The 21273-nt window shown below is 36.2% G+C and overlaps 1 protein-coding gene across 2 annotated transcripts in view; it reads left to right on the top strand.

Moving 5' to 3' along the window:
* AP3B1 (adaptor related protein complex 3 beta 1 subunit) overlaps positions 1 to 21273 on the top strand; it is a 266801-nt gene that overhangs the window by 141878 nt on the left and 103650 nt on the right. For both annotated transcript variants that reach the window (XM_021076471.1, NM_001098585.1), the window contains 1 exon segment: positions 8050 to 8226. In XM_021076471.1, the coding sequence (XP_020932130.1) occupies positions 8050 to 8226 (177 nt within the window).

Genomic DNA, 21273 nt, shown 5'->3' with positions numbered 1-21273 from the left:
AGAAATCAGAAATGTAAATAATATGTTTTTTTTAATTAAAGTGGAAGAGTTAAAATCAAGAAGTAAGATAGAAGAGGAAAAATCAACTATACCCTACTCTAAATATGAATGGAGTGATTTCTCTCATTAGAAGACAGACTTTCAATTGAAATGAAAAACAAAAGCTAGATAGAGGCCACTTATAATTAAAACAGCATAATCAGTGTGATAAAGTTTGAAAATAAGAAAGTAGGGAAAGGGGAGTTCCCGTCATGGCGCAGTGGAAATGAATCTGGCAAGGAACCATATGGTTGCGGGTTCGATCCCTGGCCTCACTCAGTGGGTTAAGGATCTGGTGTTGCCGTGATCTGTGGTGTAAGTCACAGACGTGGCTCAGATCTGGTGTTGCTGTGGCGAAGGCAGGCAGCTGTAGCTCCAATTAATCCCTATGAATATGAACAAGAATGTGAGATTTAAAATTAATTGATCCAGTCACTTGTGATGAAACATGGTGGAGGATGATGTGAGAAAAAGAATATATATATATGACTGAGTCACTATGCTGTACAGTAGAAATTGACAAAACACTGTTTATCAAGTATAATGGAAAAAGTAAAAGCTATAAAATTAAATTAATTGAAGGCATTTAACAATAAAATAGAACATAAAATGAAAAGGCCAATTTACAAAGAAATTAAGAAAAATCAACCTATGTACACAAAAAATATGGCAACCAAATAAATATCTAAAGGAAAAATCTATTGGAAATACTAGGAGAAACTGATAAAATATAGTTTTGGTGAATGGATGATTTTAATATGCTTTTCTTATATTAGATGTAACTAGTAGTAGATTTTAAGTAAGATGTAGATGTAAAGACATAGAGAAATTTAGATAATCAGAGTTCCCATTGTGCCTCAGCAGAAATGAATCTGACTAGTATCCATGAGGATGCAGGGTCAATCCCTGGCCTCGCTCAGTGGGTGAAGGATCTGGCATTTCTGTGAGCTGTGGTGTAGGTCACAGGTGCGACTCGGATCCTGAGTTACTGTGGCTGTTGTGTAGGACAGCAGATATAGCTCTGATTAGACCCCTAGCCCGGGAACCCTCCATATGCCATGGGTGCGGCCCTAAAATAAAAGACCAAAAAAAAAAAAAAAAAAGTTAAATAATAAAATAAATACTTGATTTAGTAAATATAGCTAAAATCTTATATCTCTTGAACAAATAATACTGGGACTTTTATGGATGTATCCAGAGAAGATTTACAAAAAATCATGTGCTTGGACATAAAATAAACTTAAAGCTTTTTTCTTTTTTGCCACATCCACAGCATGTGAAAGTTCCTGGGCCAAGGATCGGACCCAAGCCACTGCAGTGACAATGCCAGTTCCTTAACCCACTGCACCCCAAGAGAACTCCAGAGCTTTTATGTTTTTAAACCTTAAGCAATAGCATAAGAATTAAATAATTTAAAAGTATACTAGACCAGTTGCAAAGTAAGAAATATACTTTTAGGTCAAAGTTTAAAGAAAAAAATATAGAAAAATAAATACTTTATTTCAAAAATGTGTGGTGCATGGCTAAAACTGTCAGCATTTTTAAAATAAAGAGGCCAGAAATTAAAGCATTTGATGTTTGCCCTGAGATGTTTGAAATAGAACAATGAAACAACATATAAAAACTTAAAAGGGATCAAAGTCGATTGTGTATAATGAAATGCCAAATAAAGATAGTTGGAGTTGATATAGACATCTTAAATCTGGTCTTTTGGAAAGATAATGAAAGTGGAAAACTGCTAATGACTCTGATATGGTGGAGAAAGCAAAAGTAGACAACTTGGGACTGTGCTGTAGAAAAGATAGAAATAATGAGAAAACTGTATGCTATTCTAAGAGCAAAAATTTGAACTTTTGGAGAGTAAAAGGGTGATGACTATTAACATATCCCAGGAAGCTGAAGTAGGACAAAGAAGAAAGAAGCAAGACAGTTTGTGATACAGAACACTGCAAATGGTCAGAGATTGGAGGCAAGTCACTCCAGAAGAAGGTGGTGAGAGATGTAGCCGACAACGACAATGAGGAAAGAGGAGCTATTAAATGCCCACAGTCTTTGCTCCAGTCCAGAGACCTGTTCACAAGAGAATAATTGCCGTGTGGAAAAGAGAGTGGGCTTTCTTAATCTGACCAAGCACCTGAGGACTCTTAAATGTGGGCATGTGATTCAAAAATTATGCCTGAGATCCTTTTCTTTTATTTATTTATTTATTTATTTATTTTGTCTTTTTGCTATTTCTTTGGGCCGCTTCTGCGGCATGTGGAGGTTCCCAGGCTAGGGGTCTAATTGGAGCTGTAGCCGCTGGCCTACGCCACAGCCACAGCACGCCACAGCCACAGCAACGAGGGATCCAAGCCACGTCTGCGACCTACACCACAGCTCACAGCAACGCCGGATTGTTAACCCACTGAGCAAGGGCAGGGAACGAACCCGCAACCTCATGGTTCCTAGTCGGATTTGTTAACCACTGCGCCACAACGGGAACTCCCCCTGAGATGCTTTAAATGAGACACTTTCTTCCTGAATCTCTGCCTGTTTCAGCTAAATCTTAGACCGCTGGATCTTAGACCAAGCCAATCTGACACTGTCAGAGGACAGACCCTACTGGGCATGTTTTCCCTCCGTGCCTAAGCCACTTTATCAAGGCAGAATCCTGGGCTCACAAGCCCTCTGGGAGGAGGAGCTACAGCAGTGATAGCCAGGAAGACCTCTTCCCACCCTGGCCACCTTTCTTATCCCTAAGATCAGAGTTGAAAGGAAGTGGAAAAATGCCCCTTGTGCCTGAGTGTGGGAATAGGCAACAGGATGCTCTAGATCTGCCCTGAAAAAAAGGTGGGCTCTTGCAAAGCTGCAGGAAGCCTTAAAGAAGCCCTTGCACAATGTGGCTAAAGAGTAAGGGCAGAGGAGTAATCTTGCATTTGATGAACAAGTAAAGGAGACCCACTGAGGTGAAATTGTTTGTCTGCAAAATGCACATGATCAGTCTGGGACCTGTACCAGTCTTCTTGCCTTGCTAGCCAGTATTCTTCCTCATATATGGCACACTTGTTTCTCTGCCCAGTGACAATGGTGAACTTTGAATTTAGACTTGGAGTTCCAGTCCTAGTTGCACCACTGACAGGCTGAGATGTTGAGCAAATTTCTTAATTCTTTTGTGCCCCAATTTCCTCATGTATCAAGTAGAGATAATGGTAGAGCCTCTTTCATAGGGCTTCTGTGATAATTGCCTGAGACAACACATAAAAGTACTGAAAAGCAGTGCCAGTAAAACATGGTAAGACCTCAATTGATGTAATTTTTAAAAAGAGAATATAGATTTTATCATTTTAAGACTTAGATTCCATGTGTTTAGTAAGTATGACAGTTGAAAATATGAAAACCAAAATTTAAATTAATTATGTATTTAAAATTCATTCATATTGGGAGTTCCCATCGTGGCTCAGTGGTTAACGAATGGTACTAGGAACCATGAGGTTGCGGGTTCAATCCCTGGCCTCGCTCAGTGGGTTAAGGATCCAGCATTGCCGTGAGCTGTGGTGTAGGTTGCAGACGTGGCTCGGATCTGGTGTTGCTGTGGCTCTGGCGCAGGCCGGCGGCTTCAGCTCCAATTAGACCCCCAGTCTGGGAACCTCCATATGCCCTGGGTGCTGCCCTGAGAAGACAAAAGACAAAAAAAAAAATTCATTCATATTGAATAATTTATGTCAATAGTGCAGTCAACTTATATATTCTGACTGTGAATCTTTTATCCTTTGGCGTATCCTTCATTTGTAATAAACACTACTTTTGGAAAAAAGTTCTTCCAAAATAAAATACATACTACCTGCGGGTTATTATATCAAGGCTTCCCATTATGTTTAATAGGACAGGTGAGTATTTCATATTATTAAAGAAGAGTTTGAAAGGTGTTATTTTGTAAAGACTACAGAGCAATACTGAAGTAGCACTTTATCTACTCCTTGCCCAGGTGACTCACTACCACCTGCCATTTCACAAGTTAACACACTTGCCCTGCCACCCCCACTTAATTCACATTTAAGTTTTAACGCATTTTGATTCCAGATACAGAATATTGGATCTGATTTGCTGTTTGTATGCAGTTTGTTTAGATATCTACTGATTTTGTCTTTGACAAATTTAAATAAATAAAATTGATGTTTTTGCAGGATTTACTTTACACTGTTGCATTGTGCAGTGAGCTGATATAGTAACACAATAGCTTTTAAATTGAACTGCTTACAGAGTGATCTGTAAAATCTTTCTAGATGTCTTTCTATAACTGCCGTGGTCAGCTCAGAAACATTATTTGTTTTTGCAGGCAGGTTAATGGGTTAAAATGGCAGTGGAAAACTGCCTTCTTGTAGGAGGTTTAAAAAGTGCACTTAACCACTTGTTCAGAGCATTTAGAATAAAGAATCAGGCAGTCATTTACAATCCAGTTTGTCTTTGAAAATATTGAAAAGCAGGGGTTCATAATGAAAGTATTATATCATATGCGTACGTGTGTGTTATTAGTTTGGCTTTAGTTCAGTGTTCCTATTTATTCTGTGGTTGAAAAGACCATAAAGAACTAATTTTCTTACTTTTTTTTCATTTGCTTCAAATTTTTGAAAGTAGTGGCCATGGATTCGTGGTATCAGTGGTGTATAAATAAGAATCCTATAACTAGGCTTTTTATGCCATCACCGAAAAATTGGTATTAATATACTGATATTATTTCTTGCTATGAAGAGGTTTTCTATGTTTTTAAAATGTTTACTTGGAAATTTTACTGCTTTAGTTCTAGACTCTCTGAATATTATCCTGGCCCCCATCACTACCACCACCACGTTGAGATTTTCATTGTGAGCATTAAAACTTACTGATTTTTATTATTTTTAAAGAGTTACATTTTAAATGTATGTATTAAGAGTATTTAGAGTAAATATTATTTTAATCTTAGTGTATAATGAATAAAAATACAAATACTCTCTCAGACTTTTTCGGGATTGTCTTTTTAATTGCAGTGACAATAGTAAGTGTACCCAGAGGAAAATTATTTAAAGTGGGATAATAGATTGTGATATGTCATAGAATTCTAATTTTTATACTAGCAATATGTAATAAAATATTTAAGAAAAATAAATCTAGCATAACTGAAATCTGAAGTTGCCCATATATTCTTATTTAGGGATACTTTTCATTATAGCTGGCAACTTGAATTGTTTCATACTGAAAAATTTAATGTACTACTCAATTACTATTCTTTAGCTCAATTTAAAACAAGGGATTGGGAGTGAGGTCTTAATGCAGCGTAACCTTTGGAACATTAGAAATTGCCTCTTTCTTTCCAGAAATCAGTACACAGTAAGGATATCAGTTTTACCCTGCTGTATGAGTAGATTTAAAATAGCATTTAGTGTTTTACTTATACATAGTCCTTATACTTATTACATAAGTATACTGACCCCTTCTCTCTTACTTATTCTAACAGTAATTTAAGCATGATGCTGTTATCATAATATTTGAAAATATACACTTTGATTTTAAAGTTTTCTGATGACCTCTTCTAATTCTGATGAAAGACCCAACTTAAGGATGTCTTAATAATTTTATATTATTTCCTGAAATGATGTTTCGAAGGAATTTGAGGTGATAGATATTGTGATGAAATTTTAGCTATGCAAAGATCCTTATTCTCACTTTCTTCTTAAACATTCATATTGTGTACAGCTGTGAAACTGTAATGAAAACATTAAGACTTTATTTGAGGAATTGGAAAAGGACTTCACAAAAAGAGGTTTATTTCCTCTTGTGATGCTACCTCTTAATGATAGCCATTGGCTTTTTCATTTATTGTAAAAAGCAAATTTTCTATACTAGGTGAAAATGTTCACAGAAACTAATTTACATACCCATTCAAATTCCTTTTGGAATAAGGGAGGATACAAATAAACAAATAGTAATAAATCTAATTTGCATACTCCAAATAAAATGTTGGTCTTAATGGTGCTGGTGGAAGGTTTCCAATTTATAGCAAAGCATTTATTTTTAAGAAACAAATTACATGGAAATGTGCTTTATTAAAAAAATATATAATGCCAAAATGCAATATGGGACAAATTTACCTTATTCCTTTTTCTTTTGTTGATGACCAGATAATAGACCTAACATTCATGATTTTGTAAGCAGGCCTTGATGATTTTATCAGTTTTATTTATTTCCAGTGCTGTGATACAGCTACACAGAGGGCAGTAACAGTTGTGATTTGAAATCATAGTCTTTAAGGGGTCTATTCCTTTTTGTGTGTTAGCCATGGATTCTCTAAATATAGTTTGCAGAACACCTGTCTCAGGAATTATTTGTGATGTCTCATGAAATATGGGTTCCTGGGCTCCTTTACAGAATTACTGTCTTGATACCAGAACCTTAGAGCTTTAGTAATAACCCTAGATGATTTTTATTTTTTAATTTTTTGTTATTATTAATTTTTAATAGTTATTTCCCCAATACAATTGTTTTTCTACTGTATGTTATGGTGACCCAGTTATACATACATGTACACATTCTATTTTCTCACATTCTCATGCTCCATCATAACGGACTAGACATAATTCCCAGTGCTACACAGCAGGATCTCATTGCTAATCCATTCCAAAGTTTGTATCTATTAACCCCACGCACCCCACTCCTTCCTCCTCCCCCTTGGCAACCACAAGTCTATTCTCCAAGTCCGTGATTTTCTCTACATTTCTCCATTAATCAGAGATGTTGAGCACTGTTTCATATGCTTGTTGGCCATCTATATATCTTCCTTGGAAAAATGTCTGTTGAGGTTTTTTGCCCATTTTTCCATTGGGTTGTTGGCTTTTTTGCTGTTGAGTTGTGTAAGTTGCTTGTATATTCTAGAGATTAAGCCCTTGTCAGTTGCATCCTTTGAAAGTATCTTCTCCCATTCTGTAGGTTGTCTTTTTGTTTGCTTTTTGGTGTGCAAAAGCTTGTCAGTTTGATTAGGTCCCATTGGTTTGTTTTTGCTCTTATTTCTGTTGTTTTGGGAGACCCACCTGAGATAATATTCGTTAAGGTGGATGTCAGAGAATGTTTTGCCTGTGTTCTCTTCCAGGAGTTTGATGGCCTCTTGTCTTATATTTAAGTCTTTCAGCCATTTTGAGTTGATTTTTGTGCATGGTGTGAGGGTGTGTTCTGGTTTCACTGATTTGCATGCAGCTGCCCGGGTTTCCCAGCAATACTTGCTGAAAAGACTGTCCTTTTCCCATTGTACGTTCTTGCCTCCTTTATCTAAGATTAATTGACCGTAGGTGTCTGGGTTTATTTCTGTGTTCTCCATTCTGTTCCACTGGTCCGTATGTCTGTTTTGGTACCAGTACCACACTGTGTTAATGACTGTGGCTCTGTAATATTGCCTGAAGTTATGCCTCCTGCTTGGTTTTTGTTCCTCAGAATTGGTTTGGCAATTCTGGGACTTTTGTGGTTCCATTTAATTGTTGGATTGTTTGTTCTAGTTCTGTGAAAAATGTCATGATAACCTTAGATGATTTTTGTAGGCATTGAGGTTTGTGAGTCAGTACCCTAGAGCACGGCTTGGCACACTTTTTCTGTAAGTTGCTAGATAAGTAAGTTTTTTCAGCTTTATGGTTTTTGTTGTAACTACTCACCTCTGCTGTTATAGCATGGGAGAAGCAACAATGATACACGTAAACAGATGGGCATCGCTGGACACATTTGGCCCAAGGATTTGCAAATCTCTGATAGAAGCAATATTCTAGATCTGCGCTCTTTCCTTTACAAATTTTTTCTAAGCATTATTTCTGAAATCAGTTTTAATGAGATTTTCTGGTAACTGAAGAAAATCCGTAAATACAGGCGCACTTCCTGGGTATACATTAAATTCAGTAATAGATGTAAAACTTTTAACAATATTTAAAGCTTTTTCTATGTTAATATTAAGGAGAGGATGGTTACTTTATTTGTAATATTTGTGTGTAATTATATATAATTTATTTCTAATATCAGGTTCCTGTGGCTAGAGCAAGTATTCTTTGGCTAATTGGAGAAAACTGTGAACGAGTTCCTATTATTGCCCCTGATGTTTTGAGGAAGATGGCTAAAAGCTTCACCAGTGAAGATGATCTGGTAAAACTGCAGATTTTAAATCTGGGAGCGAAATTGTATTTAACCAACTCCAGACAGGTAAGAAACTAATTCTTAGTCTGCCTATGTGAAATCTACTTTCCTCTTTGCACTGATAATGCGGCTATGGTCTGTTCATATATTAGTCTGTCCATTCAGCAATTACTAGGTGCCTTTTTCTTTAATTTAGATGGTAGTGGTATAAAGAGATGACATTCTGGTCCAGTAGAGGAGAAAAATGTATTTTTAAAAAATGAAATAGTATGTGGTAAGTGCTGTAATAGAAGTATTGTAATACAGTGGAACTCCAGAGGAGAAAGTTATTGAAAGTTTGAAATAGAAAGAGGAGAGAGATCAGAGAAAGTTTCATAAAGGATAAGGACCTTGAGGAAGGGCTCTTAAAGAGTGTTTTCCTATGTGGAATAAGGAAAGAGGAGAGCAAGGGGCCAGTCCTGAAACAGCTTGGTGCATTCAGGAAGCTTAAAGTTGAATCTAGAAAGGTAGGCGAGGCTAGGACTTGTCCTCCAGGTGAAGGGGAAACCATTACATATTTTTTAGTGGTAGTATCATGGACCAGATTTGCAATTTAGAATATTCATTTTTTAAGTGAGTTGACTTTAAGAAACTGTTGGTAAGAGGAATAGCCTCTGTGTATAAAATACATAGAATCACCTCTATGTATAAATAGGGTCCTTTTCATTATTCTTTCTGTATCTGAATAGCTCTTCTCCATAGGTGGAGGACATAATCTGATCAGTGAGACTGAAAAGGATGCTTGCTCATTTGCAGCTAGGCCTCCTGGTAGGCTTTATGCTCTGTGTCTTGTCCCTGTTTCTCCTTAATTTTTCTGACTCTGACTCCTGCTTATTAGCCTTTATGATTTTACCCCCTTTATTTTCCTCTCTTTGTCTGTTCTTGTCCCCTTTCTTCTCTAAAACTCTCTCTGCCTAGATATCTGTGACACCCTTCACATACCACCCCACACCCTTCTATCGAAGCCTGATGTCTCGATCATTCTCTCCTTCCTCTTCTATCAGTGTTTGTCTCTGTCTTTCTGTATTTGCTATGTGTCTCTCTTTTGTACCTTCTCTGCCTACCCATAGGCCTCATTCACTGTAGTCCACTGACACTGGCGCTCAGAATCCTCAGGGTGACTCCTCAGGTTCTCTATGCTTTTGGATTGTCTTCATCCCTAATTGTGATATGAGTTGTATTATTAAAGCTTTTTTGGTGTACAGAATGTTGCAAATACTTTGAGCCTATTTCTGTGATTGAGATTCTGTCTTTACATTCTAAGTAAATCTTTGAAAGGAATTAAGTTTATCATTTCCAAGTATAGATTAATTCATGTGATGAGTTATTTTTTAAAAACTGAGTAAAAGAGAAAAAACTTGTGTTTTCTGTTGAGTTGTTTGTTTATTGGTAGAAACACTGTTTTATCCCGACACTCACTGTTTTCACTAAATCCAAGCAGTATTATGAAAGTCAGCATAACACCTCGTGTTATGATTTTTAGGACTCTCCGTCATAGCAATGATTTGGCTACTCTAATATATCTAGATTATAGATTATCATAAAAGAAAAGTAATAAAAAATTAGTATGTTAATCAAGACCGAAGTCGTTATGTCTTAAACAAACCAAGTGAACTCTCTGTCCTTGGTCATCCTCTTTGTAGCTGTAAATAACTAATCACGGAATATAGTACTCTGTGTTCAGAAGTTGTAGAGTGTATTCCAGATCTTTTTATTCAATGAACTTGAAGATCATATACTTTGCATTCATGTTTTTTTTCTTGAACTGTATTATTCATTGGAGTTTTGGAGCTCAGCTTCTGAAGTGTTGTATTGTGTATTTTATTTTTTGTCCACACCTGTGGCATGCAGAAGTTCCCAGGCCAGGGATCAAACCTGCATCACAGCAGTGACCTGAGCCACTGCAGTGACAAGACTGGATCCTAAAGGCACTGGAGCCACATGGGCACTGCCTGTACTGTGCATTTTAGAATGATACTTAAAGATAACCACAATAGATTCAACCACCAGCTGATGCAAACATAATTAAACAACTCATTTTTAAATGAGTAGATATAAAAATAGATGAGTGTTATGTTCTGTATGATCGTGTTGTATTCTCCAGTTTCTCATTTCTGAAGAAATGGAGTTTGTGAGAATTCATAAATGAAAATTAGCATTAAAGACTGATTTTTAGGTGTCATCAACTTGACAGTGTTTTCAGTTGTGTGATGCATAATCCATTGGATATGAGACGGAGACTAAAATGATTGCTTTCACCTAAATATAAAAAATTTTTATATGTATTTATTTTAGCCATCTTTAACACCGAACTAGGGGTTCTCCTGGGCATTTGGGGCTGCAGCACTGTGCTCAGCCTGTCTGCGAGTTGGGAGATGCTTAGGGACTTGGAGGCGGGGTAAAGGGCACTGCTGCTGCTAGCCCCCTCAGCTTCAGCTCAGAACTCATGCTCAAGGGTATCTACTACTCCCTCCTGAATTTGCTCTGAATGAGACTGGGACCTGTTCCACCATCCTTGGAATCTCCTCCTGGCCTTGGTGGAAGACGTGGGGGAGCTGGCAGAACTCTTTCAATGGAAGCCTGATGAAGAGCCTTGGACCTAAGCCTGGCCCTCAGGGAACATGCAGCCCTTCGAGAGGAGCTTAGCGACGCCCTCATCTCCCTGGTAGCATTAGCAGCCCACAGTTGTGTAGATCTGCCCCAGTAAGCTCTCTCCAAGCAGGGACACCAACCTGTGACACTAACTAGCACATCTGTCCTGCTGCTCTGCCTGCAAGTATGCAGACTTGCCCCATGGGGCCACTTCAGAAGACCAGACTGTGAGGCCTCACCCTTCTTGTGAGTCTACAGGTCAGGCCACAGCTAGAAACATGGGCACAGAACTTGCAACTCAGCAAGGCATCTGAGGAGCAAAGGGTGCCCTGGCCATAGTACTACTCTGGTCCTTTCCTACCAGATCATGGGCCAGGGGGCTACATCTCTTGAAGTCTGAGCGCAAGAACCTCTAGAAGATAGCCAAGACAGCCAGCCTTCTGGTATTTCTTCCTCAATAAAAATTGTGGTTAGCAACTTCTAGATAAAATGAAGCATTCCTCTTAAAGTAAAATAAAAAACAAAACAAAACAAAAAAAAAACTGGACTAAGGAGACCAAGCCACAGTATGCAAAGCCTGGTTTTCTATGAAGTCCCAAATTTATTTGTGGATCTGAATTTCCTGTGGCCTAGATCTCTCAATGAGCCTTTTCAGGATTCTTATTGCATCATTTAATTATAGAGGATGTCTACACTGATTTTTATAAGATCTAGCACATTATGTTCATTTGTATGCCTGAGGAATAATTGAAAAGGGAACTTTTTTAATATCTCGAAATGTTTTTACATGTAAAAAACATTAAAAACTTAGTTAATAATCTCCTTTTGGTATGGTTAAGTGAACTTGTACTGAACAACTGTAAACTCTGGAGAAAAAAAAAGCAGCTGCATCAGGTCTCAAAAGAGTAAATAAAAGTGAGAACCTTCTGAAAGGGAATTGACACTTGAAAGGAGACAGTGGCACAGAGTGATTTTCCCATTTTTATGACTTTTATTCTGAGTTCAGGCTGTAGTTGTACTATGCACACAGGCTGAAACTCCAAAAGGAAACCCGAAGTCCTTCTTGTCTGTTAAAGTAGAAGACAGGGTTCGAGGAAACTACTACCAAAGGTCCTGGAAAGTTTTGAAGAATTCTAGGAAGGAGAGAGCCAATGTAGGCAGCCTGAGAGCAACACAGTTAATAATAAAGGAGGTGAACTGGAATTTGAGCAGCACTAAAGAGACAAAGTTTGTACTTTGAAACCAACGTGGTTAATTGCCTGTTCAAACAATCGAGCACAAACAAACAAAAATCACTACTTTAGAGTATAGCAATGTCCAGGATCTCTGCAATACAACATTCATAATGTCCAAGATAAATCCCAAATTATTCAGCAGAAGAACTAGAACAGAAAATTATTGTATAATGGGTATAGAATTTTAATTTGTGAAGATTTAAAAATTTTCAGAGATTGATGGTGGTGATGTTTGCATAACACTGTGAATGTACTTAATCCCACTGAACTATATGCTTAAAAACGGTGGCAGTGATAAATCTTATGTGTATTTTACCATGCTAATGACAAAGAATATCAGGAAAATATAATCAATTTTCAGGAAAAAACAGCACCAACAAAAACCAACTTTCAGATGGCCAAGATGTGGAAATTTAAAAGTAAAATTTTAAAGCAGTTTTTATAACTGGTTGATGACATAAAGGAAAATGTACTCACAATGGCTGAAAAGAACTCTCAGCAGAGAAATAGAAACTGTAAAAAATAATCAAATGGAATTTCTAGAACTGAGAAATACAGTACCTAAGAAAATCTTCTTGTCTGTCTTTAGTATTACATATTTTTTAACATTTTAGGGTTTTTTCCTTCCATATAGAGAGCTGCTCATACAGTTAAAAAAAAAAAAAACTATTGCCTTATGATTAAGACTTTTAAGGTGAACTTCTTCTGTAAGCTTTCATTTACTGACTTAACGGCTCTTTCAGATGGAAGTTTTGGAAAACAGTTTTACTGTGTGTTGACTACCATAAAACTATTTAATGTCAACTACAAGAGGAGCAGGTGGTGATTCAGAGTACAGGTGCTAATGTTGGACTCTCTGGCTTCCTGTTTGGCACTTATCAACTACATAGTTTTGGATGGATTATACAACCTACTCAAGACTTAGTTTTCTAATTATTAAATGAAATTTATAATAGGTTATTTATAATGCAACATAAATGTCCCCCCCCCCAAAAAAATCATTGCACTTTACAAAACTACATGATGAAAACACAAGGAGTGCTGGAAAGAGGGATCCAGAGGTACAACACCTCAAAAAATTAGTTGGTGACACATAAAAAGGGCAGAAAAAAACTTGATTAAAAACGGGCATAGTTTTACACAGGTTAAAATAAACGGTTAAGAAATACATAAATACTACAATGAATATAGCTCTTTACTTTGAAAAAGTCCTGAGGCTTTCTTTTGAAATGTTTGTTGTAGCAGTTGTATATATGAGTTAAATGGTGGAAGGAATGTCAGTCTTGAAATTGAATGGAAAAGCGGTAGTGCCAAAATGAGGCTAAGTGTAGCCTATAACACATGTGATGATTTGAGGTAGATGTTTGAGGTGGGTATATTTCTTTATTTCTACAAAGCCCAGGTCACCTGAGTGCATCTTTCTACCTTTACATTTTGTTTCTTGCTGATGAAGTTATACAAGAACAAACACAAAATTTCCTTTATGCCCAAATTGATCCTATTTCACCAACTGAATTAAAACCTGCTTTTTTGCAACCCTAGTTTACACTGTTAACCAAATGTTAGATTTTTCTTAGAGAGTGTTATTATTTATAGTAAAGGAACTAAAATCTATTTTCATTACAAAAAACATCCCATTTGGGTTTATCAAACTGAGAAAAACATGCTAAAATTCCTCTTTGATGTTTTTGAAGAGAAAAAATTTTTGGTATGCGTATCCAGAATAAAAACTATTAGAATATTCTTACAAGTAGAGTAATTTCACTGTTGTTCAGGGAAAAAATGTTGAAGGACTTTGAAACCAGTTGAAGTTGCTAAAACCCTACATCTCTAAAGATGTGGTATAAAAATTTAGTGTGACTTCCTTGAAATTTTCTATTAAGGTCTGAGACAGAAAGCTAAGATTTGATGAAGCTAATTAATAACAATTAAAAATTAATAAAATGTACATCTGTCTTTAAACTTTCTCTAACAGTGTATCATCTTTTAAATGTAGTGGTAAGTAACATAAGTTAATCTTTCACTTAGGTTATATTTTTATTTTTAATTATAAAGTATTTAAGGCCTATAGAAAAGAACAAATTAGCATAAATACATACATATACAGGCATACCTTGCTTTATTGTGCTTCACAAATACTGTGTTTTTTATAAATTGAAAGTTTGTGGCAACTCTGTGTCGTACAAGTATGTTGACACCATTTTTCCAATGGCTTTGCTCACTTCATGTTTCTGTGTCACATTTTGGTGATTCTTAGAAATATTTCAACCTTTTTTGTTATTATGTTGTGATCTGTGATCAGTGATCTTTGATTTTACTACTGAGACTCACTGAAGCCTCAGATGATGGTTAACAGTTTTTAGCAATAAAAGATTTTTTTTTTTGGCCATGCCTGAGGCATGCAAAAGTTCCCAGGCCAAGGATCGAATTCACGCCACAGCAGCAATCCAAGCTGCCGCAGTGACACCAGATCCTTAAGCTGCTGTACCATAAGGGAACTCCAATAAAAGATTTTAAATTATAAAGTTTGTATATTGTTTTTTTTAGACATAGTGTTTTTATACACTTAATAGACTACAATAAACATAGATTTTATATGCACTGGGAGACAAAAAAATTTGTGTGATTCGCTGTATTGAGGTAATGTGGAACCAAACCCACATTATCTCCAAGGTATGCCTATATCTGTACCACTATAAGGCAGTGTGTTTGCCATATTCTTTCTTTTAAGGAATGTATCAGGTAGAGCTAAACCCGCAAGTTCCTATTCACACTTTTCTTACTTCCGCATTAGTAACCGCTGTTATATTGTTGATGTGCTGTAACCATGCATATTTTGTATTGTTATTATGTGATTATGTATCCATAAGCTGTATATTTTATTATTTTCTGTGTTTTGAAATTTTGAATAAGTAGTATTCTACTTTATGTATATTTTTACAGTTAAACCTTTTCACCTCATAACAAGTTTTTAAAGTATTAAGATGTGTAGATCTAGTTCATTTATTTTAATCCTATCTTATTTTCTATAAGACAGTTATATTTGTACTTTTCTGCTTTTCAGAAAGAAAGTGCTTCGTTGATATTCTTTTTTTTTTTTTTTTTTTTTTTTTTTGTCTTTTTGCCATTTCTTGGGCCGCTCCTGCAGCATATGGAGGTTCCCAGGCTAGGGGTCGAATCGGAGCTGTAGCTGCCAGCCTACGCCAGAGCCACAGCAACGCAGGATCCGAGCTGCGTCTGCGACCTACACCACAGCCCACGGCAACGCCAGATCGTTAACCCACTGAGCAAGGGCAGGGATCGAACCTGCAACCTCGTGGTTCCTAGTACCATTCGTTAACCACTGCACCACAACGGGAACTCCTTTTTTTTTTGTCATTGATATTCTTAGTATTTGTATTTTCTTTGTATCACTTTACAGATTCACTTTTTGGTTCTTATTGAAAAATTTCATATATCACACTGATGTTTTGGGAATCCATCTTGAAGTTGTCTCTCTTGCCTGTGATTCAGGTCTTTGGAGAAATCTACCTCAGTCCCTTTGACATGTCTTAGCAAAAAGGGTTCAGGCTCTGTGCAATGACATATCTACCCTTTGGATATTTTTTCTTGGCATTGAAAAAGTCAGGTAAATATAGCATATAAAAGAAAAATCTACCAAGTTGACAGAAATTTGGATACTGTTAAATATTTTTAAACTGTTGCATTTCTATGCACTAACAATAATCTATGAGAGAAATTATGAAAACGAACCCATTTTATCATCACCTCACAAAGAATAAAATACCTAGGAATAAACCACCTATGGCGATAAAAGACCTGTACTTCAGAAACTATGACACTGGTGAAAGAAACTGAAGACGACAGAAACAGATGGAAAGATATACTGTGTTTTTGGATTGGAATAATTAATATTGTTAAAATGATCATACTGCCCAAGTCTATAGATTCAGTGCAATCCTTATCAAAATACCTAAAGCATTTTTCACAGAACGTTGTGAAAAAGAACCAGGAAAAATAATTTCAAAATTTGTGTGGAAACACAAAAGACCCCACATAGCCAAAACAATCTTTGAGAAAGAAGAAGCTGGAGGAATCACTGTCCCTGACTTCATATTGTATGACAGAGCTGCAGTAATCAAAACAATATGGTACTTGCACAGAAATAGACACAAAGATCAATGGAACAGGTTAGAGAGCCCAGAAATAAATCCATACTTAAGGTCAATACTTGACAATGGAGGCAAGAATACAATAGAGAAAATACAGTCTCTTCGATAAGTAGTGCTGGAAAAACTGAACCAGCTACATGTTAAAGAATGAAAGAACATTCTCTAACATCATATACAGAAATAAACTCAAAATGGATTAAAGACTAAATGTAAGACTGGATACTGTAAAACTCCTAAAGGAAAAACGTAGGCAGAGCACTCTTTGACATAAATCACAGCCATATTTTTTGGATCTCTCTCCTAAAGCAAAAGAAACAAAAGCAAAAATAAGGAAGGGGGGCCTAATTAAACTTAAAAGCTTTTGCACAGCAAAGGAAACTGTGAACAAGGTGAAAAGACAACCTACTGAATGGGAGAAAATGTTTTAAAACAGCAAATGATATGACCAAGAAGGAGTTAATAACCAACACAAATAAACAGTTCATACAACTCAACATCAAAAAACAAAAACAAAAAACCCCACCCAAACAACCCAATTAAAAAATGGGCAGAAGAACTGAATAGACATTTTTCCAAGAGGAAATGTAGGTGGCCAACAGGCATATGGAAAAATGTTCACCATCACTAATCATCAGGGAAATACAACTCAAAACCACAGTGAAATGTCACTTCACACCTTTCAAAGTGGCTATCATCAAAAAGAACACAACACATCTTGGCAAGGATATAGAGAAAAGGAAACCTTTATACCCTGTTGGTGGGAATGTAAATTGGTGCAACCTCTATGGAAAACAGCATGGAAGTTTCTCAAAAACCTAAAAATAAAACCACCACATGACTAAGCAATTCTTTTCTTAGCTATGTATCCAAAAAAAAAAAAAGACGACAAAAAAAAAACCCCATAACACTGATTTGAACAGGTAATGCACCCCAATATTCATAGCAGCATTATTTACAGTTGCCAAGTTATGAAAGTAACCTAAGTGTCCATCAACAGATTAATGGATAAAGAAGATGTGGTATATGTATATACAGTGGAATACTACTCAGCCAAATAAAAGGTTGAAAATTTTGCCGTCTGCAGCAACGTGGATTTGGAGAGCACTATGCTAAGTGAAATACATCAGATGGAGAAAGACAAATATTGTATGATATCACTTATATGTGGAGTTTTAAAAATACAACAAACTAGTGAATAAAACAAAAAAGAGAACTACAGATATAGAGTACAAACTAATGGGTACTCCTGGCAAGAGAAAGGTTGTGAGGAGTAATATAGGGGTTGTGGGGGTAGTTATTATAGGATTATCTGAAATCATCTATGTGAAACTTGTAAAATTGTTAAGCACTATAGAATTGAGTCAATAAAAATTTTTAATTAAAATATCTCATTTAGTCATGAAACGATGAAATTGATTAGCTGGAACAGTACCCCTGCTTATAGTTGCCTCTGGTGTATGTTAAGAATTCTTTGTAGGAGTTCCCATCGTGGCTCAGTGGGTGATGAACCCAACTAGTATCCATGAGGACACAGGTTTGATCCCTGGCCTTACTCAGTGGGTTATGGATCCAGCGTTGCTGCGAACTGTGGTGTAGCTCGCAGACATGGCTTGGATCCTGCATTGCTGTGGCTGTGCTTCAGGCCTGCAGCTACAGCTTCAATTCAACACCTAGCCTGGGAACTTCCTTATGCTGCAAGTGCAGCCCTAAAAGACAAAAAAAAAAAAGAATCCTATGTAGCATTCCTTCAGTTACCAAACACATTTGCCAGTATACTTCCATTTAAAAATTACAGCTATGAGGAACCAATTTTAAATGCTGAGTTCTGTATACTTTTTTATGTGCCTTAAACTTAATAGTATATCTAAACTGATTTTAGGACTATATTTTAAGAGACCTTTTTTTATTATTTTGTGCTAACCTCTGTATATATAATATTTGTAGAAGGCTATTGTTTGGACAAATATTTACCAGATTATCACTTGTCAGAGTATTTATATAGAAATATGATCTTCAAATTTTGAGAAGTTTTTTTTAAAAAACTAATGGATTTCTTTACATAACATTCCCCCAAATTCATTTTTTCCATGTCACAGTGATTTAGAATTAATCCAGAGAGAAAGTAATTGGTGTAAATAGTGTCTGGATAGCATTTTAAAATGTGAAACATTGGAGTTCCTGTCGTGGCACAGTGGTTAACGAGTCCGACTAGGAACCATGAGGTTGCGGGGTTCGATCCCTGGCCTCGCTCAGTGGGTTAAGGATCCGGCGTTGCCATGAGCTGTGGTGTAGGTTGCAGACAAGGCCCAGATCTGGTGTTGCTGTGGCTCTGGCGTAGGCCGGTGGCTACGGCTCCAATTAGACCCCTAGCCTGGGAATCTCCATATGCCACGGAAAAGGCCCTAGAAAAGGAAAAAAGACAACAAAAAAAAAGGAAAGAAAGAAAGAAACATTTAAATCAGAAAGACTTTTCCTTTTCCCAAGCCTTTGTCTTTTTAGGGCCACACCGGCAGCATGTGGAGGTTCCCAGGCCAGGGGTCAAATCAGAGCTGTAGCTGCCGGCCTACACCACAGCTACAGCAGCGCAAGATCCTAGCTACGTCTGAAACTTACACCACAGCTCACGGCAACACCGGATCCTTAACCCACTGAGCAAGGCCAGGGATTGAACCCATGTCCTCATGGATACTAGTAGGGTTTGTTAACCACTGAGCCACAATGGGAACTCCTCCCAAGCCTTTTGAGTTGGCAACATGACTAACCTCTCCCTTTTAGAGCAGCCTGTAGGATGTGTGCTGATAAAATGAAGTGTGCTCTAATGAGGCAGGGATGAAATGCTAAATACTTCGCTTTTCAGTGATGGTGACATGAGTGTTGTAGTGTTTTATCTGATGGGAACGTGATATACCAGCAAGTTCTCTCATGTCCTGTGCAAATCATGAAGCCCCTAGCTGTCAGATGGATGGAGTCAGGGGAAGACATGGGAAGTCATATGTAGGCAAAATATGCACAGGAGTTAGAACAGTCTTGCTATATATAGATGATTGAAGAGAGTGGTCAGAGCACTCTCACTACAGTAGTTTTGTCATTTATTGTGAACTGTACATCTAAAACCTATTTATTATTTGAAAGTTCTTTTTTTTATCTTGTTAAAAATCCAGGAGCAAAAAATTGTTAAAAATGGAAATATGTATTTAATGAAGAATGAATTACTGAATTTTTTTATTATTATGTAGCATGCACAGAATATTTATCAGCGTTTATCTTCCACACTGAGAATCATAGTGATATCACTGACCACACAGTAACCAGAAGAGAAGCCCTATCTCCTGAAATAGAGTCAGCTGAAAAGTTAGGAATCATTTTAGCAAGATTGTGCCTCAAGATGACAATTAAATATATGCATGTGCCAAATGTGTTTACATATCTTACTGTGAAACATAATCTCATATAGATCAAATAACTTTTTTTAAATTGAATTTTGTTCATTTTTTTATTCCAAGTTTTCTTTTGCACATATGAAGAATGAAGCAATAATGGTTAATGTATTGGCTCCATTAGCAGAAAAAGGACCTAAATGATGCTGGTTTTTCAACAGGAAATCAATTAATTCCAATAATAGTTAGACCATTTTTACTCAGAGCTTTTGTACGTATGTTCTGTCAGTGTAAATGGAATCAAAGTAAAGCTTTTGAAAGTTTATTCTTTCAAAATCACTGTAAAATGCTGTTGTAAATTTAAAAGCCCCAAACATGGATGATAAAATTACTCTTTTTCATTGAATGGATGTTGTCCTGGTAATTTCAATGTTCTTATTAAATTAAGAAAACTGTGGGACAGAAATATTTTGGGAATTGGTTATGCTGCATGCAGACTCACTCTGCTTGTTCAGCCATTTGAGATAAAACTATAATGGTCAGATTTACTGATATTTGATATGTGTAGTTTAACTGAACTACAGGATTCTTGTGATGAAGCTAGTATTGAAAAAGCATACCTGGGCATGGCAGCACATAATTCCCATATGCAGCTCTGCTACATGTGACCAGCTAGATTTTTAAATGTGATTTTGTAAAAAAACTGCTATGTAAATTAGCCTGTGTTCCATATTGGCTTTTTTGCCTGGGATTGTAGAGTGGGGTAGGGAGAATAGAGTGAGTGAAACTTTGGCATATTGGTTAGATTTTTATTCAAAATCATTTGGAAATTTTGAAGTGTTTACCAAATAAATGCTCTCGCTTCTCAGCCTTTTGGCTAAGATCAAGTATATTACCAAAGAGAGTGCCAAAACCTTTAGCTTTTGAAAATTTTAGCAAATAACAATTCTTGGAAACAAATCTTGCAAACAGGAAGACACTAAAATGTATCCCTGTAAAAATAAGAGAGCAACTGAACAGATTAAGTGATAAGAGCTAAATTTTTTTTTTGAAGTTCAGTCATTGCAGTATCTCAAAACTATGGAGAAGACTTTTTTGATGGAGCTCCTGTTAAGTTTATAATTTTTATTAAAATGAAATGCAATTGAAAAGGCAGTTGGTTTTGCAGTATCTAAATTTGGTGAAGTATCTTTTTAAAGTATAGAGAATTATTTTAAAGTTTTATTTCATAAAAATAGTTTCATTAAATGGAGGCGAAGAACGTTAAATATCTAGCCTGAAATTTATAGCCTAAAATATTTACAGTTTTTAGTATAAAAGAAAGCATTGAGAATATCCTTTATTCCACAGAATTTTCTCTGTGCTTAACAGATTATTCAAACTGTGAAGAGGACTTTTTCTCCGTTTAAAATATTACGTTCTATAGAGAAGAGTAAGTTGCATAATTAGTGATCATAAAATTCAGTGTTAGAGAATATTGTAGACAATCCAATTTAAAAAAAAAAAACTAAAATAAGACCATATAAAAGTACCTTCTCCAGATAAATACCAATGACTTGATTTTAGAGATATGACATAACTAAGAAACTAAGTATATGAATAATTCTTCTACTTATGTTTTTAATGCATCATTGGATGTAGCTATGCTTTCATCTTTTTAAAAAAGACTTATTTTTGAATATACACCTTTGAGAGAAC

Source organism: Sus scrofa, chromosome 2 (assembly GCF_000003025.6).
Source record: "Sus scrofa isolate TJ Tabasco breed Duroc chromosome 2, Sscrofa11.1, whole genome shotgun sequence".
NCBI classification, from domain to species: domain Eukaryota; kingdom Metazoa; phylum Chordata; class Mammalia; order Artiodactyla; family Suidae; genus Sus; species Sus scrofa.
This window is presented reverse-complemented; position numbering and strand designations above follow the sequence as displayed.